We start from the raw sequence: 26,743 nt of genomic DNA on the forward strand, positions 1-26,743 counted from the left end.
TGCAGCCGGTTACAGCCCCAATTAGTGCTGAAGCATGAAAGTTGTCTGATGACCAAAATAATTCTTTTTGAAATATCATAAACATTTATTTTCTTCGTTGATAATCCTTCCCGAACAATCCAGTGTCTCAGGCCTGCGCAATGCATTCAATCTCAATAACCGTTCCATCACCCGGAGGAACTGCCTGCAGACACGACCGAGAAGGCATTGGCTTGGGCAGGAAATCGATATATACCTCATTCATGGCAGCAAAGTCCTTCATGTCTGCAAGATACACATTGTACTTGACTACTTGCTCGAGCGAGGATCCAGACAGCTCAAGCACCTCCTTAAGATTTTGGAGTACAGTTCGCTGTCAAGATAGTTAGATGAATGGACTCTGCACTAAGAGAATGCTGTGCGGTGAAGGCTTACTGTGGCTTGCTTGATCTCTCCAGTGGCTGTCTGACCGGCACAGAAGACGAGTCCGGGAACCTTGACCGCGGGGCCTGCAGATACAAGTTAGTCAAATCCCTCTTCTGATGCACAACTCGGAAGGTCTACTCACAGTTGTGAGGCTTAGGAGGGAATTTCTCGCTCGAGATAAGTTGGCGCGACATTGTGATTGGATTGACAAATGTGGTGATCGTCAGAACTTTGAGATTAGAGATTGTGGTCTGAATATGGGATGCCAACGCCCTTGAAACCCCCCTTTAAATGACTTCTTTCCCAGTCCATTTGCTGCGGCATTTCTCGTGACGGCGATGCCAAGCCTACAATCCGGCTGCTGTGGGAGGAGCTCCTCCCTTATCGTTATCGCGGTTATACCTGACTAGCCTGGTTGATCGGCATGTACTAACCACCTTCGGTGATGCGAAAGGCAACCCTATCGGATACGCTAAGATAGCGAGGCTGTTGAGGGAGGAGGGTGTGGTCAGGAGCAGGAAAATGCGAGCTTCGATAAGCCTTCACCATGTCATTGTTTCATTTCCATTGCTGCTCCGGAGGGATGGGCTCCTCTGCCAGAAGAGCTCCCCTGAACCATACCACATGATTTGGTGTGTTCTGGGCATTGCGGACGTCGATAGAGCGTCACTTGGAACGTGTATATAATCAGTCTTCAAAGCAGAATAGAAGAACGAGAGATATCAATTAGCTATATCACTGTCACCGCATATCACTGATCAGACAATATTATTCTCCATTCTCTAAACACCACCATGGCACCCACAGCTCCATTCAATCCTCCTTCGGCTGACCTCCCTGGGAAGCCATCTGTGCCAGAATGGGTTCCTCCTCCTGTGACAAAAGAAAAGCACAATTTTGCTCAGCTCAAATCGATTGACCTTTCGCTGCTCGACTCAGAAGACCCAGCAGTGGTGGATCATTTGATCCAACAGGTTAAGATTGCCATCCGCGACGACGGCTTCCTCTTCCTCGAGAACTACGGCGTTTCCTTGGAACAGGTGAGTTGAAACCCCCAATAGTGACAAAGCCGGACCCTAATAAATACCACTTCCAGCTCCACCGCCAGTTCGCCCTCGCACAGTATCTCTACAACAACATCAGTGAGGAAGACAAGGAGCGTCTGCTATTCCACCCTGACACAGGTGTCTGGTCCGGATACAAGCACCCTTACGGATTCAAGGTAGGATACAACCACATATCCTCTAGAAGACTTAGCAACTAACCATCGATGGACAGCGCAATCGTGGCCCCGCAGACGGAATTGAGCAATTCAACTGGTACAAGCCGGACTGGGAAGACATCAACCGAGTTCCCACATGCCTGCATCCGTTCATGGACGAGATTGAGGCCTTCTGTAACTACTTGACACAGTCGGTCAACCGACGACTGCTGACACTCTTTTCCCGCGTTCTCGAGCTACCGGATGACTACCTCTGGAACAATGTCCAGTCTCATGGTAGCCCAACCGGAGAAGGCTACTTCCGACATGCTCTTTTCCGACCTGTGCAGAAGCAAACCGAGGAGGCTTCGAAGGGTCTGCGCATGCATGGACACACCGACTTCGGCTTGACCACGTTGTTGTTCTCTGTTCCCATCTCGTGCCTTCAGATCTGGGGCCGTGATGAACAATGGTATTATGTGCCGTACAAGCCCGGTGCGTTGGTTATCAACATCGGGGACACTTTGGAAATTGTGTCCGGAGGACACTTCAAGGCAACACGCCATCGCGTGTATAAGCCACCTGTGGATCAGTTGAATGAAGAGCGGCTGTCGTTGGTGCTGTTCAACAGTTCAGTTGGTGATTTAAGGATGGCGCCCGCATATGGTAAGTGCCTGAATCGAAATGAAGAAGAAAAAAAAAAAAAATTACATGTGTGCTGATAATTCCTAGATTCTCCCCTTATCCAGCGCGAAGGATGCGTTGAGGAACAAGGCGTCTACAGGGAATTCAGAAGACTCACATCCCAGGGACAGCTGGTCCCGACGAACCGTGAATGGCGCGAGATCCAGATTTCCACTGTCACAGACCCAACGGATACAGTGCGCAATAGACTTGGAGCTGATCAGGTGCTCATTGATGGAAAGATCATGCACCAGCGAGAATACATGGGAGTCAAGGTTGTCCTGCCTGTTTAATGGGTCAGCAGACAGCAGATACTGCGGTGGTTGTGGATGTAGAATCAGATGTTAACAGCCTGTATGCAAATGAATTTATTCTCTAGTTTAGCGCTCGCATTTGTTTTTGAGCCCCACTGGAATACCTACATTTTAGGTGCGTAAGGTAATTCTTTATTACTATATATTTTACTTATAGCACTCATTGTTAGCACTGTCACACCTGGGATACTGTTCTAACACAATCACTTTCCATAGTAGTTTCGGTTGCGATAATGCATCCAGCTACTAAATAAAGAAACAATTTCTGCAGAATTCTACGCACCCACACCTCTCTAAAACCAACCTCTCCTTCCATTGTCAACCCAGTTCTTGAACTATATCTGGGAAAAATTCAGCCAACCAAGCAGGAATTTCATCTCAACCCTCCCGCCAGCAAAAGACTCTGCCCCGTCATATACCCCGTGGTCACCAACATCAGAACCACGTTGGCCGTCTCCTCCGGTGTCCCCAGCCTCCCCAACGGGATCCCCTTCACCACCTCCGGCACAGCCTCGGCATTCGGTATCATCCCCGTATCCCCAATCATTGCGGGAGCGACATCATTCACGCTGATATTATACTCAGATAGTCTGGTAGCAAGATTCTTCATCATGCCGGTGAGGCCACCTTTGGAAGCTGCATAATCTATATATCATATAATCACTATTAGTAATGTTCGTTTTCCCTATACGCATATGTTAAGTAGAATTGATAGGGATTAACTTACGGCACCCATTAATACCACCCCCATAAGCGGCAATAGACGACATAAAAACAATACGGCCCCAACGTTGCGCCTTCATGTGTTCGACCACGCCCTTGACTAGGATGAATGATGCGCGGAGATTAGTAGTGATCATGTCGTCGAAGTCTGATAGGTCGATGTCCCAGATATTGGTGATTCGTTTGCCAGTGCCTGCGTTGGAGATGAGGATGTCGGGGCTGTGGCCATCATGTTGGGCAATGATTTGGTCGAATAATAAGGTGATGTCGGTAGCGGAGCGGAGGTCGACTTTGTGGGTGGAAATGCGAAGATCAGGATGGCGAGATTGCAGATCTGCGTGGAGGGATTGTATCGCGGCAAGATTGGTGGAGTAAGTGAGGGCTAGGTGGGCGCCATTTTCGGCGAGCTTGTGGGCGCAGGCGGAGCCGATGCTGATAGTTAGAGGCTTATTAGTTCTGGTGATTCAATTTGGGGCCAATTGGAGGACTAGATTCCCAGGGATTGATTGGAGGAGAAAACTGACCCTCCGGAGGCACCGGTTATTAGGGCAAGTCGGCCTCGGATGTCGTTTGTGGACATTGTATGGGATTAACAGATCACGAGGGCTGGTGGGTATATCTACTGATAACCTAGAGGTGAAATAGATGTTTCCTTTATTCGCTCATAAAGAAGGTCGGAGTGGTCAGTTGAGCCTTATCAAGAACCAGATAGCACAATAACCGAGCTTATACTATTAGTGCACGGAGCTCCTCCGGGACCCACATGGAGCTCCTCCTCGCCCAAGAAGATGCCAGTATAGACAAACCAACTCTTTTGGGCCCTTGAATTGGGATATGAAGAACGTGTGTTGAATCAGACAAATAAATGTCTCTAGAGCGTTAGCGTTGTATGTGAAAGTGGAGAGTATGGTGGTGCCGTGTCGTTGGAGTTAACACATCCAGGCCTTGGGCATTGTAGGCTAATTGTAGCCCGTATCACACTGCAAATAGCGTTTTTCCTTGTCTCCTCCTTATCCGCCTTATGAGTCATTATAGAATGTAGTAAGCATAGCCTCTGAATTCGTATTTTTGAATGATAAAGTGATTCCATGCGATCTACTGACGACATATATTACAGCCTATATCACTAACGTCGTGTCCACCGTGACATCGCTGTATGTAGGGCCTCTCTGATCGTATTATTGCAACGCTTTCTTGTTTTTTTTTCTTTTTCTTCTTTTTCTTTTTTCTTTTCTTTTTTTTCTCTTTTCTTTTTTCTTTTCTTTTCTTTTCTTTTTTCTTTTTTTTTTTTCAACGACCCAACTTGTTGTTTTAAGAGTGATATTGTCTAGACTCATTATGAAAGTGTCTACCTTCCATAGCACGATATCGCTGCTTCTTCAGGTGTGGTTACAAAAGGATGGATTTTGACAAATATTCTCTTTCGACACACGAGCTCTCTGAACCGGCCTGGGTCTGCTTTTCGGCGCAGTAGACTAGTTGGGAGACAAGATACCTGAAAACTAGTGCTTACGGTGAAGTGGACAGGCCGGATCATGATTCCACGCCCGTGATTCATGTGACTCACATATGTGATTCTTATTGCCATGTTGGTCCCCTCCATCAAATTCATCGCCTGTGGCTTATCTTAACTAAGAGCCATGGACAGTCTGCCACCAGAGCTGAAGCTTTACGTGGCAGGTGCAGTAAGAGTGCTACTATCCGCGTTTTGAGATTTGCTGATCCCGGGGCCTAGGTGGGCGACGTGTCGCGGGAAGCCCTGCGAGCCTTATCACAGGTCAACCGTGAGTGGAGTCAGATTGTCGCGCCCCGTCTCTATAAAAGCATCACAGTATCCTTCAAATCCCACGAGCCCCAAATTCGTGTACTCCAGCTGCTGGACGCCAGCCGAATCTTGCCGCATGTTAGACATCTGACACTTCTTGCCCGAAGCTCTCCCGTCAGTCTGCCGGTCTCGGACGAGAGCATAGGCGATTATCTCGAAGAAAGCCTTCCTGAAGATGTCAAGGTTCCACTATTGTGTGAATTCAAAGGTGATTGGACCCCATCCATCGTCCTGGTGAAGCGGCTGCCATGTCTGCAGAATTTGAAGATCCTGGCTTTTGCAGATTATGCTGAGCTTCTGGATGTCGTCGCGGAGGTGCATCCCTACTGTCGTGTGTCTGTATTCCCTCTTCGTCGGTTTAGTCCTGGCTGGATTCAGGCGCGGGCCAAATGGCTTCAATCCCCTGTGCTACATGACGTTACGGTCATTTGCCATGATGATAGGCACATGAGGGCCTTTAGAGAGGATCCTGATCGCGTTCTGCGGGACCTTCTCCATCAAGCGCGGCATATAAAGCATTTATCATTTCAGATCAGTGTCAAAACCTTGCATAGGACATCCTCGGTATATACACGCTGGCCCCCATTCCAGCCGCCAGAGAGCGAAGTCGCTGAGGCTCCGCGCGCGAAGTTGGAGATATTGTCATTGCCATTGGTCACAAAGATGACTGCGAAGCAGGTGGAAAGGTGGTCCCAGATTACTGATCTGGGTTATCTCACTGCGTGGGCGGCGGGTACAATTGAGGAAATAACCGCATTGACGGCCATCACGGAACTGCAGGCCTTCCGAGCATTGAAGCGGTTAACACTTAGCCTCAACCCACCAAAAGGCTCTCCATCCTGGCCACCAGCAGTGAAGGGGATGTTTGACGCTCTCCCACCATTAGAATACCTCTGTCTCCTGGGAAGATACGACCCGGCGATACTTCCCACCGCCGTTCTGGACCGACACGGCCCAACCCTGACCGAGTTGAAGCTGCACTACAAGCGCGCACAGTTCCAACCAATAGACAAGGCGATTAAGCTCTCACATAAAGGATATATTGCTCCCATTTTTCGCCCAGCTGTCATTGCCCGCATTGCAGCCCGCTGCCCTTCCCTGCGGACGCTGTGGATCGGCGTGCAGCGACACAGAGGCCACCCCATTGAGGCGCGAGCCTACGATGCTCTGGCGCTGTTCCCAGCGCTACAGTCGTTGGATCTCGTCCTCAGCTGCCTAGCGGCAAGTAAGGCCGACGACAGGACGCCGGTTCCGCCGCGGGAGCTGAGCGCATACGAAGAAGAGCTCTTCCCATACCGCTCCCGCCAGATCCCCAAATGGACCATCCGGGACTGCATGATCAACTCAGCCATCGATGAATCGCTGGCCAAGGCAATTTTTAATCGCATCCGAACGGGCCCGCAGAGCCAGCGGATGGGTAGTTGTCTGCAGCTGCTCCGCATACATCCGCTCCTTGGCAAGTTCGGAAAGTCGAGGGTGCGCACGGGCATCGGTCACCGTCTACCAGTCACTGCAGGGGAAATTAGTCACAAGATGGCGGGTGCATGGCAGGTCGAGTGGCTCGGAGATGGTAGATTGCAGTTGGAAAACCGGCTCAAGTCCAGTCATGATCAGGAAGTTATGATAAGGAGTGAAGATAGCGAGATTTTCGAGTCTATCTGGCCATCAATTCGGGAGCCCAAGACTTGGCCCTCGGAATGGTGTAGCTGGCCTCTGCAGTAACCTGTGCAGTTGGTATGCATAATCCACCTGTATAGCTTGTAATGATGCTCCCCTCCCGCACACACACATAGGCTTGTGTCTCCCTCCCATTCTTCCCCCGTCCCTACCTCCCCTCTTATTACGGACGAGCCTGCCACTGCCGTTGTCTTAGGTTTCTCGATGTCTAGCACCCACCGGGATATGCTAATGTATTCCTTCAGTAGGAGCACCGTCATTTAAACGCCGTTGATATAATCTCGTAGGATGTATCGCAGTCTTAGGACTTGGGACACCCTGAGATAGAAGGCTTGCAGACCAGGACCTTCCTTGGTATACCACAATACAGCTTTGACCCTCGCTCATATACCGTCTTTAAGTAATCCAGTGCCTAGTCGATCAAGTGTTTATGAAGTCTTGAACCGTTGATGTAACGCACAGTATTTGGCTTTGGGTCAAATTACGGGTGTAATGAGTGGCCTGGGTGTAGATCTATGTGAATTCCGTACATCCACCTGTCTCTACCTATAGCGATTTAGCACCACAGAGTCACACCTTTTACTATTTCAAAACTCTCGTGAGGTACTAAGTCTTGAACGCGCAGATTGGTACAAGCTCGTCAAATTACCGATAAAATAGGGAGGCACAAGCAAAAACAAAAACAGCAGTTAGTACGAAAACTTACGGAAGCGAGCCATACAAAAAGCGCGGTCGGCGGCAGCGGCGGCTATGGAACGAACACTCGCGTTGCAACTACGTCGTCTTAGAATCAGTCACATACGCGCCGAGATGAAGGCAGGGCGCCCATGTTTTCTTCATCGCCCACCGCGCATCCTACAACCAAGCCTTTCACATTTTTACCAAATCTGTACATCAAAATTCTCTGCACCAGTTTCCAGCATGGCATCCGCTGGGTTGATCTGCCAGGGTGAAGCGGGAAGACGGTACCGGCTTGTCCGGCCCCTTGGAACAGTACGCGGCAAAAGTTGCAATGTATGGTTGGGACTTGACGATTCTAAACCCGACGCTGAGTACATTATGAAACGGCCATTAGCAGATCAAAATGAAGAATCCTGGTCCGGTGCTCTCTCTGCTTTCAAGCATGAACTGGAGATGCAAAGGCTTTTTGCAAAGGATCCCATGATCCGAAAGCTCGTTGACTATGTCCCTGAGTCGGAGCCTAGTGGCCTGATGATGGTCCTTGAAGCATTTACGGACTCGCTCTGGGATGCTCGAAATGTGAGGCCGTTTACTACGAAAGAAATCAAATGGATAATGAAGGGCGTCCTTCTCGGCATATTTACAGTGCATATGAAAGGCCTGGTTTACACTGGTAAGAATAAACATCACAGAGACCCGACAGACAGCAATCGAAAGCTAACAATGGCATGTTCCAAGATTTGAAATCGAGAATGTTGCACTTGGGGGTTTTGATCCCTCGAAGCCGAATGAGAATGTCCGCGATCTGGTTGTCAGACTTGCAGATTGTGGTTCTAGTATGTGACTTTTTTTTTTTTTTTTTGCCTTGGGGTTTGTTCATCGAGTCTCTTTTGCATCAGTATGTCTGACAACCCTTATAGTTAGCAAACCATCTACCCGAGAGATCACTTCTCTCACATATCGAAGTCCTGAAGTTCACTTTGGAAAACCATGGTCTTCGAGTACAGATGTTTGGTCCTGGGGAGTAATAGTTAGTAATCTCGGCAGAAAGACAAACTTTTCGTCTATGTTGCGATCACTACTAAGATGATCTACAGTTGGCGCAATTGCTTCAAGCACAGGTGGACTTCAAGTCACCGGGGATGTACGATTCAATTCAGACCGGTACCCTAGCAGAGAAGGGGAATGTCATCCGTGATCAGCTTGCAATTGATTTCGACTTGTCCTCTGTGCCATTCTACGCTGAGGATGAGCAATGCGCCAAATTTTTGCCTACTCCACAGCCGGAAGAGGCATACATGTGGGCTAACACCATGATTGAGAAAGGTGTTTCGGGTGAAGATATCCAATTTCTGGTGGAAGTTCTTAACCCAGATCCAAATGCGCGCCTTACAGTGCGTGAAATCCTCGAAAGTGGGTATCTGGAAGTTTAACTGGACTGGCCTGATTTTTCCAATGTCTTCATGCGCCGCCGGTGTTAAACCACTTCCTTGAACAGCAAGAATTAACATGGTGTACCTAACATCTTCCTTACTTTCTGTCGACCAGAGTCAATCAGAGCCTCAATAGAGTCCCCGATGAAAGCCTGAAAGTCTCTACAATAAGGCTTGTCGCTGAGGGACGCATCGTAAAACCAGAAAATGTTTGAACATATTCACTAAACATAAATACTGTATAATAAGAGTCCAAAAAAGAAAAGTCTACATACAACAGAAGGGATTCGCTGGTGGTCACCCACCCAACTACTAACCTCCCGGCGTGTGGCTTGAGTACGGCTGAGCGGACGGGAAGCCCTATTTTCCACACCCTGTGGTCGTATGTGCCAGACTTATACTGTGAATAGTATATAAACGTTCAAAAGGACTACAATGCCAAATTTAATGGTGTTATTGGGATGGGAAATGTTCATTTTACGGTTGGGAAATGTTTTAGGGGGTTGGAATGTACCTCTAGCTACATCCATAATCATTACTTGAGCTTCACTGCTCGAACCGGTAGAGAAGGCCTCAGATCGGCTTGCTTTCTAGCCATCAAAAAGGTATCCGAACATCCATCGTAGCTAGGCACCTGATCGGAGCATCTCTACCTGCTAAGGGCTTAATACACCGCCTTAGGGATCCTTTCACCTGACCTTCATTAATACGATATCAGGCTATCCATCTGTCGGCCCCAAACACTAAGTTATAAGGTAATATTTCATCCCTTTTTTCTATTCTAGAACTATGTTACACTGTGAGCTGAAATACAGTGTAAGATTGATGGATTACGGTAGGTTAGCCAGTGCTCGAGGTTTAGAACCAACCGACGTCCACAGACGGCAAGCTGATCCGGTGCTTGCGCCTCCATCTCATCACCCGCGTCATGTTGTCGACATATGTTCTCTGGACCTTGTGATGACTGCAGATGAAGAATTTTTCCCTTCCTCCCCCCTCTTCATTCACCCAGCCTTTCAACGTTTCAGTATTCACTTTATTATATTTATTGCCCAAAAGATGAAGCCTCGCGCCTATCCCATCAGTCGACGGAGGGATATGTCCCAACAGTTACCAAATCACAGAAGGGCCCCCAAACCTCAAATCATGAGGACTTTCAACAACACTATGCAATCCATGTTGACAAACCTCCATCTGAAACACAGAGCTTCATTTAGTGTCCTCCCTCCGGAGGTGGTTGAAAAGATATTCGAATTCCTCTCCACCCCAGATCTGATCTGCTTCGGACTAAGCTGCAGATATAATTTATGCCGTCTCAAGGCCTACTTTGAGGAGCAGAAAATCCAGCTTCATCAGCTACTCCCCATCGAAAAGCGAAAAACAATATACACCGAGATCAAGCAACAACCCAGACTACAGTTCCTGCTTCGCCTCGAGAGCGCCCATTGGAGATACTGCCGCGACTGTCAAGTTCTTCACCCAGATTCTACCTGGCAGGCTCTCCGGGATTTCAAGGATACGCGTAGGAAGCGAACGAAATGTTGCAGTAGATGTTCCTTTCAAAGCGGCAGTCTTCTCTGTATGCCATATGCCGGTGAAGTTGAGATTTGCCCGTGTACCAGAATCACGTTCGTTGATAAACTGCACTTGATACAGTTGTGCAAAAAAGAAAAGAGGCTGGTGCGTCTCGACAAAAAGAAATCTCTTAGCCATCCTAGCAGTCGAAAGCTACAGAATGATCTCCAACATTTCTGCGTGTTTAACGGAAACCCTTTGTTTAAGGTCAAAATTCAGACAGATATTTTGTATGATGATGACGGCTGGGAGCTTTATCTGTACAATTCCTATCGTATTTATACAACAGGCGAATTTCTTTCCAAGAGCTTGCGATCTCTTATGGCGTGTCCGCACAAGGACATTGATGGTCTTGCTCGACAAATATTCCATGATGGTGGCTCAAGCTTTACAGGGTGGGATAAAGCTCGCTCGCCGCGCTCTGTTAAGTATTGCGGTTGGACGAAATATGAGAATACAGGAAGATGCTACTACTCGCTGACGATAAATACAGAGAGGAATTTGGGGGGTACTAAATGGCCTGATAAAGCTTGGAGTCGCCAATCTTCTTAATAGAATGCTCCCTAGCGCGAATGCTCAACTGAAAGGGGTCTTCTGATATGGCAATTTTTAGGAAACGGCCATATTATTTCTCGATCTATGCCAGCGTGGGAGCAGAGTTTGACGAATTAGTGTCCTGGGAAGGACTGATGGGATGACTTCAGGCAATGCCTATTCGATCCTAACACAGTAGCAGAAACTATGCCATCTACTTTAGCTTTTACTATCTGGGTTGGAACTATGTCCGAATTAACAAATCTAAAGATATTTTGTCCTTCCGAAAATGCTGGAACCGCGCAAGTTGGTCGGTATATCTTGACAATATAGTACTTGCTAGGAACTGTAAGTATGCTTATCCTACATAGGCTATAATGTTGAAGGGCCCCTTATATATCACACACCACCGACGTCATCATTGACAAGACCAAGCACCCAATGCCAATCCACTAACCCTAGACATACACTCTCCAAACCGAATCGACCATCAACCACTAAGCAGAGGCTGTAGCAGAAGCAGAAGCACTGGAGCTCGGTACCGCCCCAGCAATATCTCCCATACCAGCCATGTTCATCTCAAAGTCATCGTTGACCTCTCCACCGTCCTCAGTCCAGTACCCCTCAGGAGACAGGGAGTCATCACGCAAGCTATTCACACCGATCGAGATCCAAGCGAAGATACCATCGGAAACACTGTCACCGAGTAGGACATACTCCATGAGAGGATCAGTCGTGTCTGCCTCGGTTTCCAGAATGCTGTCATCGGAGTTCTCGGTCAGGCTCTGGGTGTTGCTCGAGTAGGGGCTGGTCTTCTCGACCTCAGTGATCAGGTCCTGGTCGAAGAAGATTTGGCCCACGTGCGAGGAGTGGCCGTCGTACACGCCGGCGATGGTGCCGTTGGGGAGGATCTTGGTTTCGTTGGCGGGGTGGGTCACGACTGTGGGATGGTTCTGTTAGTTAGGGTGTGTTTCAAGGAAGTGATGAGGTAAAGGGAAGGGGGGTAATGTGTATGTGTACGTACCGTGAATGTGAACCGTACGGCCAGTGTAATGTCCCGGGAAGATCGACTCGAAGCGTACGACTCCGTCGTCTCCGCTGGGCTGGACGCCACGCAGGAAGGTGGTGTTCAGGTTGCTCTCGTCGTTCGTGTTGCCGTTGCCGCTCGCGACTACACCGGAGTAGACACCCTACTTTCCGCAAAGAGCGGGAGAGGTTAGAAATTTGTACTTGAGCTATGATGAAGAAACAACTTGGGAGGCTCATACAGTTGCGTTGCAATGCCAGATGTCCGTGTAGATGTTAGGCAGTGGCTCGCAGGTGTTGGTGTCAATGAGCTGGATATCCATGAACAAAGGCACACCGGTCTGGCCCTCGACCACGTTGCGACGAATGAGCTCTCCGGCAATATCTGCAGAACACATTGTCAGATGCTGATTTCGGTTGAAGGGGGGATTTTGAAGCTTACAGTATGGGCCCTGAGTCACTTCGGGCTGGACGATGCAGGTGCCGCCGGATGCAAAGAGGACACTTGGATCGGTTGACGGGTTGACACCGGTCAAGTTGGAATGGTGATCGGTATCGAGGACGGAGTCCACATCACGAGCCTTGAGGTATTGGGTGTCTAACCTGTCAGTTGGCCGTACAATAAATTGAAAAAGGAATCTGCGTCAAGTCCAAGATAGCAGTTATGGCACAATACTCACTGGTCAGTCCTCTCTCGCGACGCAGGTTCTGGAGGGTATTCGCACGACGAGCGACATTACCCTCCTCAACCCCCCCGGGCCTTGAGAGTAGAGGCACATTGGGCAAGGCTGCGAGACTGCGCAGGTGCACGCTTGAGGAATTCAGCCCGTTCAGCAGCTTCCTGCTTAACATCGTGTCCGGGATGACCGAGTCCCAGAGACGCCAGTATGGCGACGCTAATGGCCAAAGGCGAAAGAAAGTGAACCATCTTGAGAGGGGTATTAAGGAGTGAAAACTGGTAACTGAAGAATGAACTTGAGTTTCTGGACGATAGACTCAAGGTTTCGGAGTCCCTGATCATTATATATGTTTTCTGCCGCTCCGATATTGACGACGAGAGAACCTTCGAGGTCTAGAAGGGGTGAGCGTCACCCCGTCCCACATTCATGTTTCGATGCTTCGATCCCAATATATCCACCAGTCATATCGTCATCTAAACACATGCAGAGTCTATGGCCGCTGAGAGTTGCTTGCTGGGTCTTAGGGCGTATGAGTTTCCCGCCTCTGGCAGTTTGTTTGCCGCAGTGTACGCGTTCACGAGGCATCCACATAACGAGATGGATAGAACTCTAGCTCTTGTTGTTGGCTATTCCAGCTGCTTGGCCAAGTCTCTGGTAGATACTGAATTGGCGCCAAGCCAATGCCAAGGCGTATAGATAGCCGATCTGCATGGGTAACGAAGTCTCCTGTAACAGATGTATCCATGGCTACGCGAAGCAGGGCTGGCATCGTAGGAAAGAGGAAGAGGTGTGGGTGTGGTGCACACAGTCGACAGTCAGGCTATACCAATCCTCATGTGCTACCATAGTTTGAACCCTGAACTATGCAAAGCATCTTACATGCAGTGGCAAATCACGAAGAATTTTACTTGGTTGAAGCAGTTGCCCAGCGAGGACACAATCAATGCGGTGATATCTGCTGCCGCAACCCCCATGATGGCAGCAGGTACGGCGGCTAACTAATCGGGATCTGCAAATTCCGACCCCACAAATTCCCCGCCTCCAATCAGTGCCGAGCTATTAGGCATTGGAGTTGATTAATCCCGTGGAGCAACTGGCACGAATGCTTGCGTAGCCTTTGTTGGAGTAGCTTTCGGAGCAAATCACGCAAGAGAGCAATGTCACGTTGCCTGCATCTGTTCCTGCCTCGCTAAGTATTACTGATGTAATATCGGTAACCAGAATAGGTCCTTTTTTCTTCGCATATGTAGGTCTGGTCGCAGCATCGTGCCAGCAGGGAAGAGCGGGAACTCTCGCGAAGGGTTATCCATGGCGGTGTCTATTACAAGCGGGGTTTTCTCCTTGAATAGACGTGTCAAAAGACCGTCGAGGTCACAGATAGGGAGAGAGTTGCCGTTTCATATCAGAGGCTCCATTGGGGAGATTTCACGATGACGAGAGCAAATTGGCTGGTGCCTGTTCCTGGGTAGCAGAAGAGTCGCGTAGTTAGTGGAGCCATCTTATGCCAGACCCCGAATCTCTGGAAGACCACTTAGGGTCTGGCTAATTCTAAAACTTGTGGACCTTCCAAGGAACTGTCCCCTCTTAGAATTCATCATGTCAGTGAGAACCCTTGCCCGTGTCCGTTCGATGATTTACAGCCGATTTTTGGAAGTGGCCGTGTTGAGGCTTGGTGTATTTCCTCGACGCCATGACCTCTACCCGGAGGGCCCAAAATGATGCGCCTCACTACCCTCAGTGGGAAGATAGAAATGTTCCAGCACTAGTTTCTAGATGGGGTCGTACTATCAAGGGTAGTAGAATCCCTCTTAGGATCTAGCATATAGTGCAGATGGTGGGTGACAGTCAGGCGGCATCTATCGCGATCGCAAATACAAAAATCACTCTAGTATGTTCGAGATTTTGGGTCATTAACAAATATCTGACTTAATTTTGAGTCTTCACAAGTTCTGATAGCCCAGTTAATACTAATATTATCTATGTCGAAGCGCTGTAAAGTGTAATAAGAATACTCATAGTATAGCGTATCCATCCAGCGCAGATAGAAAGATGTTCCACAATATATATTAGTCCGTTTTCTGTCTCATCTTTCTGAATTGCCCTTGCTTCTTTAAGTACGTGTTATATTCTCGTCTTCTTAAGTTATTTATTCATTGTTTTGTTTTCCTTACATTGCTGTTCGCTGTGTAAATTCCTTTCAGGTGCTCATTCCAGGGTTTCTGGTCCACTCCAGCAGGCTTAGAACATTTGCGTGCATGGAATATTCACGTACCATGATTCCCTTTCCTTTCTTTCATTCTCTCCCCCACTCCCTCGCTCCCTCACTCCTCTCTCTCCCTCTGGTATGTGGGCTCTAAGTAATGATAGAGCTTTTCGTTAGACGAGATAAAGGCTCGCTTTCATTTACCAAATTGTCTTATGAGCCATTAAACTATCATATATATTGAAAGCCTGTAGCTGGTAGAGTTAGATATACTATTACTGCGGACCGCAAGCATTGACTGGCTCAGGAAGAACAAAGTGACCATATCGGCATTTGGCTAGAAACCCGATGGTTGTCTGCGTATACTGGCGTTATGCGCTGCTAGTAAAGCCCAATGCTCCAACTACACAGCCACAGTAGGTTGGGATATCTTGGGTAGGCCATCGGACCTATCCATGTTGGCAGTCCCTAATATTCAGGGACCCCAGTTTATGAAATGATAATTCAACTTCAGGCCATAAGCAGCTTATCTCGATTTTCCTTGATATTCATGTGCTTAGATCCGGATCTCTGCACGTTCAAAGCCAGCGAAAATTCATAACCGGTAGGAAGGTCTCCAATACCGAACAATCTGATACTAAAGAGTCGACGGCGACCATCTATTTTATACCATCAACAATTTCATACTACTACATTTATGGCGTATGCACTTCACAACAAACCTCACAAAGCATCACGCCAAATACCACCATCCCCCAAGCACACCCACAACAGCAAAAGCCACCGCCCAACGCAGCAACCCACGCTTGATATGATACTCAGCCACTCGGTTGATTGCCTGGGAGTCATTAACCCTCGGAAACGGAATATCCTTAGGAACCTCCTTCCCCAGCGCGCGACAAAGCGGCTCCCAGCCTTCCTTGACATTGAAGAAAACCAAACGATCAGCGGGAACAACCTCCTTCAACCACTCAATATGACGATCATAAATCCAAGTATTATCTCGACAGCCATCGTAGCGAGTGTCCCACTGTGCTTGGAGACATTCGATGTATGTGACGAAGTGGCGCATTCCTTAACATCAAGGTACTCTTGTCAGAAAACGTTCCGATCTATCGCATGTTTTCGTGTTCCCGTAGTTGAAAAATACTGTGTAAAGTACATACCAGGCAACGGCAACAACACCCCCCTCAAAAACCACATCGTAGCCAACGAGCTGATCTGCGCCATGCTCTTAACCCATGCATCTCTGTCCCGCACGGTCACAATGACCTTGGCCTCAGGATACAGCTCGATTAGTTCCGGGACGAAGTGCGAGGCAGGGGAGTCTGTGATGGCGGCGTAGCCCTCGGTGCGACGCCGCATGAGAGAAAGAGCTGTGGTGCGGTCGCCGACGAGCCAGACGCGCAGAATCTCGATCCAGGATTTCATCTCGACGGGCGGACCCATGGTGGTTTGGGTGCCGCCGTGGTAGATGGGCCCGTCGAGGAGGATCTCCAGGGCGGCGCTGAAAGAGGCAGTTCCTGTGCGGGAGAGGCCCCCGCCGATCACTTGGAGCTGCGTGCCTGGACGGGGTGCGGATGGTTGTTGGCCCATTGTGGTGGAGTGGAGGGGTAGTGAGAAGGTATTTTAGGGTTCTTTGGAAGGGAAAGGTAGGCGCGGGTGGACGTTACGCATTGTGTGAGAGTTTGGTGTGTGCCGCAGCCTATTTATGTGCTAAGGCTGTATTTGCCTGGCGATGCGGGTGGATCCTTTGAGAGCGATTTGACTCGGTTCTGATTAGAAAATAGCTCAGGAGACATTTACTGGGTGTTGGTTAGCTACAATAAGTTAGTGCTAACATCAGAAATATTATTACTAGCTGGATACTAGTTTGTTCAGTTGACTGTTGGACGAGCTGGCGGGTAATACGCTAGAAACAAAGAACCTTGGGGCTAGATCAGCTTGGTAGTATAGATCTAATAAATTACCGATGGCAAAACTACATTCCTATAATCATTTATTGCCTGTGCGTCCTACTCAGTTGCCCTTACTATATTTTGTGTCTTAAACAACGGAGCCCGTATTTTCGTGCCTATTATTAAGACTTCCCGATAGCTCAGAAGTGGAACAGGCATCTGTCCAAGGCGTCGTAACAGCTCCCAGCGCTTGGATTTCTTCCATAACCAATTCACGGGTAAGAATCGATAGGGCCAGCCACATGGCCGGCTTGCCTTCGATATGAAGGTCTAGATCAAAGGGGCTCTACCATGGTCCATGGTAATCAGGCATAATCTCACCCATTTCTTTTCCCTCCAGTGTTAGCGCTCTGCAACACTGTAAGGAGCAGCGAGATGAACAAACATATATTACTATAACCAATTACAATTCTCAATCCCCGTTATCAAGGTAACTAACTACCATACGCAATTATTGCTAGGGTCGAGAAATTAAGCAGCCCAAAAACCAGCATTCTTCGTTCACCTTGTCTAATTTCGGCGCCCGTTGCGTTGCCTGACGTTACCAAGCAAAGCACCGCCGATAAAACGAACAACTCATGCGGATCTAGGTAAAAGAGACTGCCAGCCTCGCATCTTGACAAGTTGGGAAGATTACTAGTAGATCTTGACTAGGCTGCTGGCGTTGACTCACAAATCAAGCAATGGACCTACGAGGTCCGTGCTACTAATTTCGAGACCAGCCCAAGACTAGTATAGTATCTTTTCCAACCCTGCTAGTTCAAACGCCCAACCACCGCTCAGTTTTTTAGTGTCAACACTGCCCCATTCTGAAGTAGTGCTTGCTAGCTAAACGTTACTTTCCTTACAATTACGCCTAATTATGATCGACAGAGTTCAGAGGCTGACAGGTATGTCGTAGCGGAAACATTGTATGCAATGGCGCGCATCTACAGTTTCATCCGGGGGGATTGATGGTTTGATATCACGTCGCGCAGCCGCGAAGCCATGTTTCAACTCGGTTATAATCCAGCACTCGTACAAACTTGTGATGTTGTCTGGTCGCTTCATCCAGGTCTTCGATGAATATCCCGATTTTAGGGATGACTGGTATATATCAGTGTGTATTCGTTCGTCGTCATACGACTAGAGCTCGATATAAAAAGCTGGAGAGGATATAACGATGCAACGGTCCTGCAGAATTTCGCTTGGCCACCAAAAGGAGGTTGTGTTGAGTAGGATATCCAAAATGGAACGGTAGGTTGGCTCCACCGGGTCAAGGATGCCGAGTTGACTCGAGAGGAATTTCCGTCCTTATTCGTATATGTCTTGTATTGCTCGACGCCTTGAGACACTATAACTACAATCATTCATCACAAGGTTTAATATGATCTGACCTCCACGAGAAAACCCCCATGCTCACTCGTATTTATATCTCTCCTCCAGGTCCTGTGAATATCAGCAGTTATTAGCACAAGTCACCTGAAGCGAAGAAGGATGAATGAGAACGCTCACCCAATATTCATTAAACCCAACACCTTCACAGACTTGATCGTATGTCAGTATCATCGGTGGCGCTCCAACAGTCATGCTCCGCTTCAACCCATCAAGGGCTTCGCGCAGCCCCCGCAAATGCGCAGCGACCAACGTCCACGGATACGCCACAGCGCAGAAACCCAACTGTGCGAGGTCTTTCGCGGACAGGTTTTCGGTCTTTCCTCCTTCAATAATATTAGCAAATATGGGGATTCCTACTTCCTGGACACAGCGTTTCATAGCCTCGCGGTCAGGTAAGGCTTCAACGAAGACTGCATCGACACCCAGACGGCGGAATTCTTGGGCTCGGGACATGGCTTCGTCCCACCCGTGGATGAGAGCGTCAGTCCGCGCCAAGATAAAAATATCTAGGCCTTGGTTACGTGCGTCGCAAGCGGCTTTGATCCGAGCGAAGGCTTCTTCGCGCGATACTACGCTTTTGCCTTTGGTGTGGCCGCACCCTAAAGTGATTCCGAGTTAACATCGAAAAGGTCATGTGAGGATAGGAAAGCAATGCCAGACATACGTTTAGGCCACTGTTGGTCTTCAATCATAACGCCAGCCGCACCAGCAGCGGCAAAGCTCTCCACTGTTCGCTTAACATTCAGCGGACTGCCATATCCCGTGTCACCATCCGCCATAACGGGAACAGAAACTTGTCGCACGGCATCACGAATCTTGTCGCACATCTCTGCCATGGCAATGTACCCGGTATCGGGGAGGCCATAGGAGCTGGCAACCGCGTAACCCGCAAGGAAGACCATGGGAAACCCGGCCTCCTCGACCAAGCGGGAGGAAAGACCGTCATAGGAGCAGGCGTGTGCAAGGATCTTGTTTGGGTCCCCATGTGCCTCGAGCATCATCGTACGGAGTCGAGAGGCTTGCAATGATGGGATTCGGCCGCGCACGTTGGGAAGTTTGACGGTCACATCCTGGGTGGTGCCGTCCTGTGGTCCAACACCTGGTTCATGTGTCCGCAGGGAGTCGAACTGGAAGGGGTAAGGCACTTCGCTGGCAGACATATTCGAGAATAAGTTTGTATTTATTTGAAGTAGGGCAAGAGACTTCAGTTGCAAGTTGATTGGGCTCGAGACGAACGTGGGTGCACACTTGATACTTTATGAAGCCCTCAATTCCCGGCGGATATTTCAAGTTTCGGGTATTTGGCAATATCCGTAACCCCGCTCCGCACTGTCGGCAGTTGTGAATAAGAGTATCATTTCCTCGTTTAATGCATAAACCCCGTGGGGAAACGCAATCTATTGACCTGGTAGGCCCAAGCTTGCGGGGAAGACCATGCAGGCCCTCTTTCTTCATCATAGTATAGCACCGTGGTCCTATAAAAGGGGCCATTGAACACAACATGAACTTTGGAATGGAGAAACTACAAGCAACCCTACCTTTCATGAACAAATGTACAAAGTATGAGTCAATTTTCTAAACCTATCGATGTCCCACATAGTCAGCACGTTGAGGGAGTGGATCCGGATTGCATGGACAATTCGCTTCAAAGGCTTCAAGTCAGTCTAGAAGAACAAAAGTCAATCGTTCAGAAGGTAAGCCATCCATATCTACATCTGCTATGAACAGAGTGAAGCTCAGTTGTGTTCAGTTTGATCGACACTTGTTGCCTCTCCTTTGCGTCTTATATATTCTGTCATACTTGGATCGCGGTAAGTGTACCATGTCCCCATGGACAGACTTCACATTGCTCATTCTCTTTTGAAGGCAACATCGGCAACGCCAAGATTGCCGGACTCCAAGAGAGTCTGCATCTCAATGATTCGGACTGGTCTTGGGTTCTGAACAGCTTTTATCTGTGTTATACCGTCTTCGAGTGGACCAACCTTCTATGGAGACTATTTCCCGCACATTACTATGTGGCAGTGTTGTGCATTTGGTGAGCAGTCCCCTATATCATTTCATGGTCATACAACAGAGGCTAAAGTATTGTTTGAATACAGCTGGGGTGCCGCTGCCATGTGTAGCGGCGCCGTCCATTATCTCGGCGAACTTATCGTGTGTCGGTGCCTGTTGGGCATTTTCGAAGCTAGCTTCGGCGCTGGGGCGCCTTATTTCCTTTCCCTATTCTACCAACGGCATGAACTTGGGCTCCGCGTCTCCGTGCTTCTGGGTATGTCTCCAATCGCGAACTGCTTTGCGTCTGCATTGGCGTATGGTATTACCCAGATCCGAAAAGGACTCGAGCCATGGCAATATCTGTTCCTCATCGGTGAGTGTTTCTACCTCTTACCCGTGCCTCTTGATTCTAAGAAAGTGTGTTCCAATGTAGAAGGTGCACCCACCGTCATAATATCCATCGTGGTCTTCTTCTTCCTTCCTGACAGCCCCGGGTCGGCCTGGTTCTTGGATGATCAGCAACAAAGAGATGCAGTTGGGCGCTTGACAGCGCAAGACCGCACAGCGAAAGACCGCGTGCATTGGAAGCAAGTCTGGAGTGGCCTCCTAGACTATAAGAACTACGTGCACATGATCATACATTTTTGTTGCAATTATTCCTTTGCGGGTCTGTCCAACTTCCTGCCCACTCTCATTGAAGATATGGGCTACGTTTCCGTCCACGCTCAGGGCCTCACAGCTCCTCCCTATCTGGGTTCTTTCGTGTGCTGTTTGGCAGCCGCCTTCCTGTCGGACCGTTTGGGCAACCGAGGCTTAGTAGTAGTAGGCTTCTCGACGATTGGATTGGTTGGTTACTTGATGCTGGCCTGTGTACATGATGCTAACGCAGATGGGGTACGATATGCCGGGATTTGGCTAGCTACATGTGGAGTGTTTCCGTCTCTGGCGATTAACATCACCTGGTTACTGAATAACCAGGGCGGCGACAGTAAACGAGGAGCGGGGATGGCAATTCTAGCAATCTTCGGGCAGTGCTCCAGCTTCGTCAGCAGCTCATTATTTCCTGCAACTGATGCCCCCAATTACACACGTGGGTGTGCTGCGGGCGCAGGTTTGACGGGCCTGGTGGTGGTTCTTGGCGCCGTGCTGCACTGCAAATTGAGACTCGAAAATGCTCGACGAAACCGGTTGTATGGTCGGGTTACTAGGGAGCATGCTATTGATGTGACGGAGGCTGGGGACGATGATCCTAATTTTCGGTATATCACTTAGTAGTGAAGAGCAGGTGCTGTAACTAGTCTGCTAAACCTTGAGTGGCGTGGGGCAAGAACACCCGAAATCAGGTTTAGTGCAATATAAAAATGGGCGGGTATTTGGCAATTGCCGAGCTGCGGCTTCCTTTTCTCCTCCAACATCCTCTCGTATACCGTCATCATGGAACGCAAACCCACCAGACCCTCTCGCAGCCGAGCAGTAAGCCAGTACCAATATCAGAGAACATATCAAGCCTGCATAGCTTGCGCGAAGCGCAAGACTAAATGCAGGCGCAGTGACATCGGAACTTCATGCGAAAGGTGCGAGAAGAAGGGCATCCGGTGTATGTTTAATAGCAAACAACCCTGGTCGCGAGGCACCTCTAGAGGACATAAAGAGAATACATGTTTACCATCAGCCACTCCTAATGCCCCTTCTAGTCCGGCACTCAGTATGAGAGGGGGCCATGATATGGACGGAGCACATAGTCCACCGTGGGTCCCGTCTTGACAAATACCCGGTGGGGAGTAGTCGCTAATCCGAATAGTACAAATGAGACGCGAAAGGATGACAACCTGAGAGTCGATAATAATTTGCATCTCGAACAAATTAATACTGGGAATGAATTATCACCGTCCATGTTGGAGACGGTGGTGTCGAACGAACAGGATGCCATGAGATTGCTATTCAAAGCGGCGGCCCAATCCCAACCTTCTATCGGAGTCGCTGCACCGCAATGCTCGAGCATTGAGGACAATGAGAGCAACTACCCAGACGCTCTTCGTGTGTGGAATGCCTGCCGCTTCGTTCGGATGGGGTGGTTTACAGCTCAAGAGGCCATATCTTTGATAGAATGGTATGTCGCCCTCCTCAAAGAGACAGACTGTATCCTGACAGCTTGAAAATGAACAGGTTCTTCACTCATCTCAGCCCACTTTCGCCAATCCTGACAGATTTCTATGCTACTATCTCAAACCAATTCTGGCTTGTGACTCAAGAGCCCTTCCTCTGTTGCACAATCCTCCTCCTGGCCTCACGCTACCACATTCTTCCCGGTCGGGCTGGGCGAGTACGATCCTCGTTTATTCATCACCGTCTCAGTCAGCACTGCCAGCATCTCTTGCTACGAGTCATGCTCGGGCAGGAAAAGATTTCCAAAGCCAAGACACGAACCCTAGGAACAATCGAGGCATTATTGTTACTCTGTGAATGGTATCCCAAGTCGTTACATTTTCCCCCAGAGAGCGATGGTTGGGACTCGGATCTGATCTTGACAAACCCGGATGTGCGCGACCCACAGCTAGACAGCGAGCATGAGCCCTCTGTTTCAGTCCAGTGGCAACAAGAAGTTATTGAGCCGACGAAGCGTCTCGAGCGTATGTCCTGGATGATACTCAGTGCGGCCGTTGCGCTTGCCCATGAGTTGGGCGTGTTCAAAGATAATTCAACCTTGGCACTAGCAGAGAATCAAAATCGATCAGATAGCAGAATATATCTTGAAAATCTGGAACTGAGGCGACAACGACTCCCCTGTCTGCTACTGATCTTTTCAAATATTGCATCTACACGAATTGGGTGTGACTCACTCATTTCCTTGGGCTCTAGCTCACCGAGCAGTCTCCTGACTGCAGACGCCAAATGGTGGACTCCTATGGAGCTATGGGTATGCCTCATGCATATCTTCAGGTCAATAACGTCTAGTTATGCCGCCATCTTGAGGGAGGCTAGAGCCGATGCCTCAGTCAGCTCTTTGATCAATGAGAAAAGTCAAGAGCTCTCCAAGTGGCGATCCAGCTTCGAGGCCATCAACGGTATGCTCGTTTAGTCTGCGAATCGCGATCGCTTACTTGGTAACGCGCTGTACTAACACGCCTATAGTAGAACAACAAAGCTTCAATGACACTCTTTTCATCGATTACCAACATGTATACACCATACTAAACTCCATCGGCATGCAGCACAGGCTCGATCATCAGTCTTCGCAAGACAACGCTGCTCCCTGCGGATACACGGATGCCGTGCTTGACGGCTGCACCCAGATCCTCAATAGAATATCTAGCTTGAGCCGAAGAGGGCTATTGCAGTATATGCCCGTTCGCCTCTTTTTCCGGATGGCTAGTAGTTCGATATTCCTTCTCAAGGCTTTGGCTCTAGGGACCACCCGTGTGCGACATTGTCAAGCTCTTGAAGCACTAGAGTCAACGATCGCAAAGTTACAGGAGGTATTAGCCGAGGATGAGCTTCATCTAGGTGGTCGCTATGCAAAGCTTCTGGAAATTTTGGTAACCCGTCTCCGGAAAAGTCTCCTTGATGCATCGCCCTTCGACGAGAGTCCCAGAACAGCGCAGGGCAATGGCACCAGCAGCCAGCATTATATGGGAGATCCGAATACAGAGGCCTTACCTATAAGAACTGATAGTACGAGTCCTGCCGTACAGGGCCTGGATTATGACGGTCTTGACCTTTTGAGCGACGACCAGTGGCTCTCTCTTCCCTTTGACAGTTCCATGGCGCCCTTTGGGTCCTTAATTGGGGATTTAGGAGTTATGCCTGATACTATTGATACGGAGCTCGATTTCTTATGGAATCTGCCGCCTTGATCACCGGCTCATCTCATTTAACAACACACAGTGAATTACCTAGTCTCCTAGAGATCTGTTCACTACATTCACAAATACTTTCCCTTCCATGGCCGTTGAAGTTGTGGGCCATTATGCGCAATAACCTCCCGTTGTACTGAGCTTGAATTTCCAAGTTATGATGATAAAATTCCTTCCCGTCCACAACAGATGGTTCTCTGGCAAAGGCTCGGCATCTATAACACCGTGTGCGGCGTTAGAAGACGTTGGGTTTCTGACGGCCAAGGGGGGTTACTCAAGGCTTCGTGCTCTGGGTAATCAGCTCGTAGTGTCGTATTAGCGATTGTTCAGGAACGTATAAGACAATATATGTATCTTCAAGTAGGCTGCTGAGTATGCCAGGATAGACTTGATCACAGGAGGCGTTATGGCTGTCGGTTGTCAAGAAGCCCTTGGATAGCAAAGTATGGTTTGCCGTGGAGGAATGTAATCGTGCTACACACAGAAAGGACCAAGTTCTTGGAGGAATTACATCTACTCTCCTTTCTAGGGTCTATATCAATACAAATTTGCAGGATGAATATTCATATGGAAAGTAAACTCATGATCCAAGTTGAAACAAAAGACGCGGCTGAGTAGAAGTGGCTTTTCGTTCCCTCCGCCAGACATAAATAATTACGCTACATTTTGCGTAGTTGTCACTCAGCCGGTCCTGGTTAATTTCCTAGACTCTGAATTCAACATCTCAACCATTTACAAGGCTTCTAGTAACATCCAAACATCGTCTATCGCATTAACCTGCCTACTGCAGCTTTTGGGACGCTTACAGACTCGCCTTTCCCCTTCCACTCAAAGCCTTCACAACCTCTGCGGCACCAACCTCTCCAGAACACAGGGCTCCCTCCATATATCCCCTCCACTCATTACTATACTCAGTTCCGACAAAATGTAAGTTACCCACAGGCTTGCCATAAACATCCGCGAACTGCGTCATATGGCCCAGTGCAGTAATCGGCGCCAGCGCCCCACGACTATACCTCTCGTGCTGCCAGACCTGGTCAAAGACCTCAATCGGCTTGTACACCTCATGGTCATTGTTGTCGCCAGCGTTGAACACCTTAGCCAGTTGCTTAATGACTACTGCTCGTCGCTCATGAGGAATGAGCTTGCTCCACTCCCTTCCGGCCTGGCCGTTTACGAAGCAGGTTAGAGAGTAATGCCGGACTTCATCGACGGAGGTATCTCTAGCCAGAATTACCGGACCACTGTAGGAGGCAAAGTAGCCGTTGAGCCCACTATCCCGCCACCAGGGTCGGTCGTAGCAGACGATGGCTTTGTTGTAGTCGCCGAGCACGGTGGCGTTTGTGACTTCCTGCACGCGCGGCGGGAGAGGAGGCTGAATGTTGAGTTCTTTGTACATGGTGCTGGGGATGGAGAGAATGCATTTGCGGGCTGTGAAAGACTTTCCAGTCGTCGTTGTTACAATTGTGTGCGTGGATAGATCCTCGATAGTGGCGATGGGGGAAGAGAGGTGGATGTTGGAGGGACCGACGAGGGATGCGAGGGCGTTGGCTAGTGATTGGGAACCTGCATGATGTTAGTATTTGTCTAATCAGCTTTGTTGTTTCCAATATTTTTCGGGCAAATTGGGTCTATCACCATCTCTGAACCGAAGATGCTGCCCACCACTCGAATCGTCCGCGCGAATAGCCAAAAGGCCGTGGTTGCAGCGACAGTAATCGATGAACCAAGCAGCGGAGTATTCGGACGATTCCAAGCCATGCATAACCCGCGCCCAAAGATTGACCATCTTGATTGTCTTCGGCCCTGCTCCGAGATTACGAATGTATTGCTCGAGAGTGACATTGTCGTCCTCAACCCGGGGTGGACCAGGCTTCAACGACTCGGCTTGGATATGATCTCGAATCTTCGCCAGGTTATCCTTCTCCTCTGTTGTCCACTATTGCAATATCGAATACAACACATTAGTTATCGATTGTTAAATTGGAGCATGACATCCCATAGCGATGAACAGAGGGTTTACTAACATCAGACGGTGCGACTCCAAAGGGAAACTCGAACCTCTCGTTCACATCTTCCTGCATAATCGCCCTTCCTTCCAACCGCTGTTCTACCGTCTTAAGACCAAATTTCTCGATGTATGCGCCCACACGCTTTTGCAGGTTGACATTGATCCAGGCACCACCCAAATCAGCGTACCCGCGACCAGTGGCAAGTGGAACACTCCAGATCTTCCCGCCAATACGATCGCGTGCCTCGAGGACGACGACCGAAAGACCTGCTTGTTGAGCTGTAATGGCGGCTTGAAGGCCAGAGAAACCGGCGCCTACGACAATGAGGTCAAACATGATGACGGTAGAGATGTATGGATAGAAGGGAATATTCTGGAGGAATTCAGAAGATGCAATAATCGGCCTGGGAAATTGAGTGTTTTATTTGACATAGAATCTTGAACTGATCGGAAGGTGCTATAGCAGTGATCATTTGGAGACGATAGTACTATCTCTTGTCTCGGAACCACCATTCATCTCGGGTGTCTCGACCCGAGCCGAGCCGAGGGGTCCAGCTAGCCAACTTGTCACGCGTCACTGTGCA

General features: G+C 49.0%; 13 protein-coding genes and 1 non-coding gene across 14 annotated transcripts; 7 read left to right on the plus strand and 7 right to left on the minus strand.

Moving 5' to 3' along the window:
- Nucleotides 1–127: 127 nt before the first annotated feature.
- An12g05080 (uncharacterized protein) lies at nt 128–599 on the minus strand (the record flags this gene model as incomplete). The annotated part of the gene is made up of 3 exons (XM_001395542.1): nt 128–352; nt 415–488; nt 548–599. The coding sequence occupies 3 exons, from the start codon at nt 597–599 to the stop codon at nt 128–130; spliced, it is 351 nt and encodes a 116-aa protein (XP_001395579.1).
- Nucleotides 600–1,199: 600 nt separating this feature from the next.
- On the plus strand, nt 1,200–2,583 carry An12g05090 (uncharacterized protein; the record flags this gene model as incomplete). The annotated part of the gene is made up of 4 exons (XM_001395543.1): nt 1,200–1,445; nt 1,502–1,627; nt 1,684–2,272; nt 2,339–2,583. The coding sequence occupies 4 exons, from the start codon at nt 1,200–1,202 to the stop codon at nt 2,581–2,583; spliced, it is 1,206 nt and encodes a 401-aa protein (XP_001395580.1).
- Nucleotides 2,584–2,751: 168 nt separating this feature from the next.
- On the minus strand, nt 2,752–3,907 carry An12g05100 (uncharacterized protein; the record flags this gene model as incomplete). Its single annotated transcript, XM_059750882.1, has 5 exons — nt 2,752–2,847; nt 2,888–2,945; nt 3,024–3,240; nt 3,332–3,759; nt 3,852–3,907. 5 exons carry the CDS (start codon nt 3,905–3,907, stop codon nt 2,752–2,754), a joined length of 855 nt encoding a protein of 284 aa, XP_059604452.1.
- A 1,060-nt stretch (nt 3,908–4,967) lies between these two features.
- An12g05110 (uncharacterized protein) lies at nt 4,968–6,874 on the plus strand (the record flags this gene model as incomplete). Its single annotated transcript, XM_059750883.1, has 3 exons — nt 4,968–5,012; nt 5,063–5,111; nt 5,160–6,874. The coding sequence occupies 3 exons, from the start codon at nt 4,968–4,970 to the stop codon at nt 6,872–6,874; spliced, it is 1,809 nt and encodes a 602-aa protein (XP_059604453.1).
- Nucleotides 6,875–7,750: 876 nt separating this feature from the next.
- An12g05120 (uncharacterized protein) lies at nt 7,751–8,943 on the plus strand (the record flags this gene model as incomplete). The annotated part of the gene is made up of 3 exons (XM_059750884.1): nt 7,751–8,183; nt 8,431–8,540; nt 8,608–8,943. 3 exons carry the CDS (start codon nt 7,751–7,753, stop codon nt 8,941–8,943), a joined length of 879 nt encoding a protein of 292 aa, XP_059604454.1.
- Nucleotides 8,944–9,212: 269 nt separating this feature from the next.
- Nucleotides 9,213–9,331, minus strand: 5S rRNA. The gene has a single exon (XR_009468038.1). It is a non-coding gene; the product is annotated as a 5S ribosomal RNA (ribosomal RNA).
- A 401-nt stretch (nt 9,332–9,732) lies between these two features.
- On the plus strand, nt 9,733–11,070 carry An12g05140 (uncharacterized protein; the record flags this gene model as incomplete). Its single annotated transcript, XM_059750885.1, has 1 exon — nt 9,733–11,070. The coding sequence occupies one exon, from the start codon at nt 9,733–9,735 to the stop codon at nt 11,068–11,070; it is 1,338 nt and encodes a 445-aa protein (XP_059604455.1).
- Nucleotides 11,071–11,549: 479 nt separating this feature from the next.
- On the minus strand, nt 11,550–13,006 carry An12g05150 (uncharacterized protein; the record flags this gene model as incomplete). Its single annotated transcript, XM_059750886.1, has 6 exons — nt 11,550–11,992; nt 12,077–12,242; nt 12,321–12,463; nt 12,521–12,717; nt 12,759–12,786; nt 12,829–13,006. The coding sequence occupies 6 exons, from the start codon at nt 13,004–13,006 to the stop codon at nt 11,550–11,552; spliced, it is 1,155 nt and encodes a 384-aa protein (XP_059604456.1).
- A 244-nt stretch (nt 13,007–13,250) lies between these two features.
- An12g05160 (hypothetical protein) lies at nt 13,251–14,577 on the plus strand (the record flags this gene model as incomplete). The annotated part of the gene is made up of 7 exons (XM_059750887.1): nt 13,251–13,412; nt 13,459–13,545; nt 13,680–13,743; nt 13,849–13,922; nt 14,009–14,090; nt 14,165–14,239; nt 14,426–14,577. The coding sequence occupies 7 exons, from the start codon at nt 13,251–13,253 to the stop codon at nt 14,575–14,577; spliced, it is 696 nt and encodes a 231-aa protein (XP_059604457.1).
- Nucleotides 14,578–15,471: 894 nt separating this feature from the next.
- On the minus strand, nt 15,472–16,557 carry An12g05170 (uncharacterized protein; the record flags this gene model as incomplete). The annotated part of the gene is made up of 3 exons (XM_001395550.3): nt 15,472–15,620; nt 15,727–16,035; nt 16,128–16,557. The coding sequence occupies 3 exons, from the start codon at nt 16,555–16,557 to the stop codon at nt 15,472–15,474; spliced, it is 888 nt and encodes a 295-aa protein (XP_001395587.3).
- Nucleotides 16,558–18,317: 1,760 nt separating this feature from the next.
- An12g05180 (uncharacterized protein) lies at nt 18,318–19,456 on the minus strand (the record flags this gene model as incomplete). Its single annotated transcript, XM_001395551.1, has 3 exons — nt 18,318–18,347; nt 18,414–18,895; nt 18,961–19,456. 3 exons carry the CDS (start codon nt 19,454–19,456, stop codon nt 18,318–18,320), a joined length of 1,008 nt encoding a protein of 335 aa, XP_001395588.1.
- Nucleotides 19,457–19,858: 402 nt separating this feature from the next.
- An12g05190 (uncharacterized protein) lies at nt 19,859–21,566 on the plus strand (the record flags this gene model as incomplete). Its single annotated transcript, XM_059750889.1, has 5 exons — nt 19,859–19,990; nt 20,032–20,107; nt 20,163–20,334; nt 20,399–20,667; nt 20,728–21,566. The coding sequence occupies 5 exons, from the start codon at nt 19,859–19,861 to the stop codon at nt 21,564–21,566; spliced, it is 1,488 nt and encodes a 495-aa protein (XP_059604458.1).
- Nucleotides 21,567–21,728: 162 nt separating this feature from the next.
- An12g05200 (uncharacterized protein) lies at nt 21,729–24,148 on the plus strand (the record flags this gene model as incomplete). Its single annotated transcript, XM_001395553.3, has 4 exons — nt 21,729–22,042; nt 22,096–22,404; nt 22,461–23,359; nt 23,427–24,148. 4 exons carry the CDS (start codon nt 21,729–21,731, stop codon nt 24,146–24,148), a joined length of 2,244 nt encoding a protein of 747 aa, XP_001395590.3.
- An 802-nt stretch (nt 24,149–24,950) lies between these two features.
- On the minus strand, nt 24,951–26,496 carry An12g05210 (uncharacterized protein; the record flags this gene model as incomplete). The annotated part of the gene is made up of 3 exons (XM_059750890.1): nt 24,951–25,714; nt 25,787–26,077; nt 26,172–26,496. 3 exons carry the CDS (start codon nt 26,494–26,496, stop codon nt 24,951–24,953), a joined length of 1,380 nt encoding a protein of 459 aa, XP_059604459.1.
- Between the last annotated feature and the right edge of the window lie 247 nt (nt 26,497–26,743).

This window comes from Aspergillus niger, assembly GCF_000002855.4.
Source record: "Aspergillus niger supercontig An12".
Lineage (NCBI taxonomy): Eukaryota > Fungi > Ascomycota > Eurotiomycetes > Eurotiales > Aspergillaceae > Aspergillus > Aspergillus niger.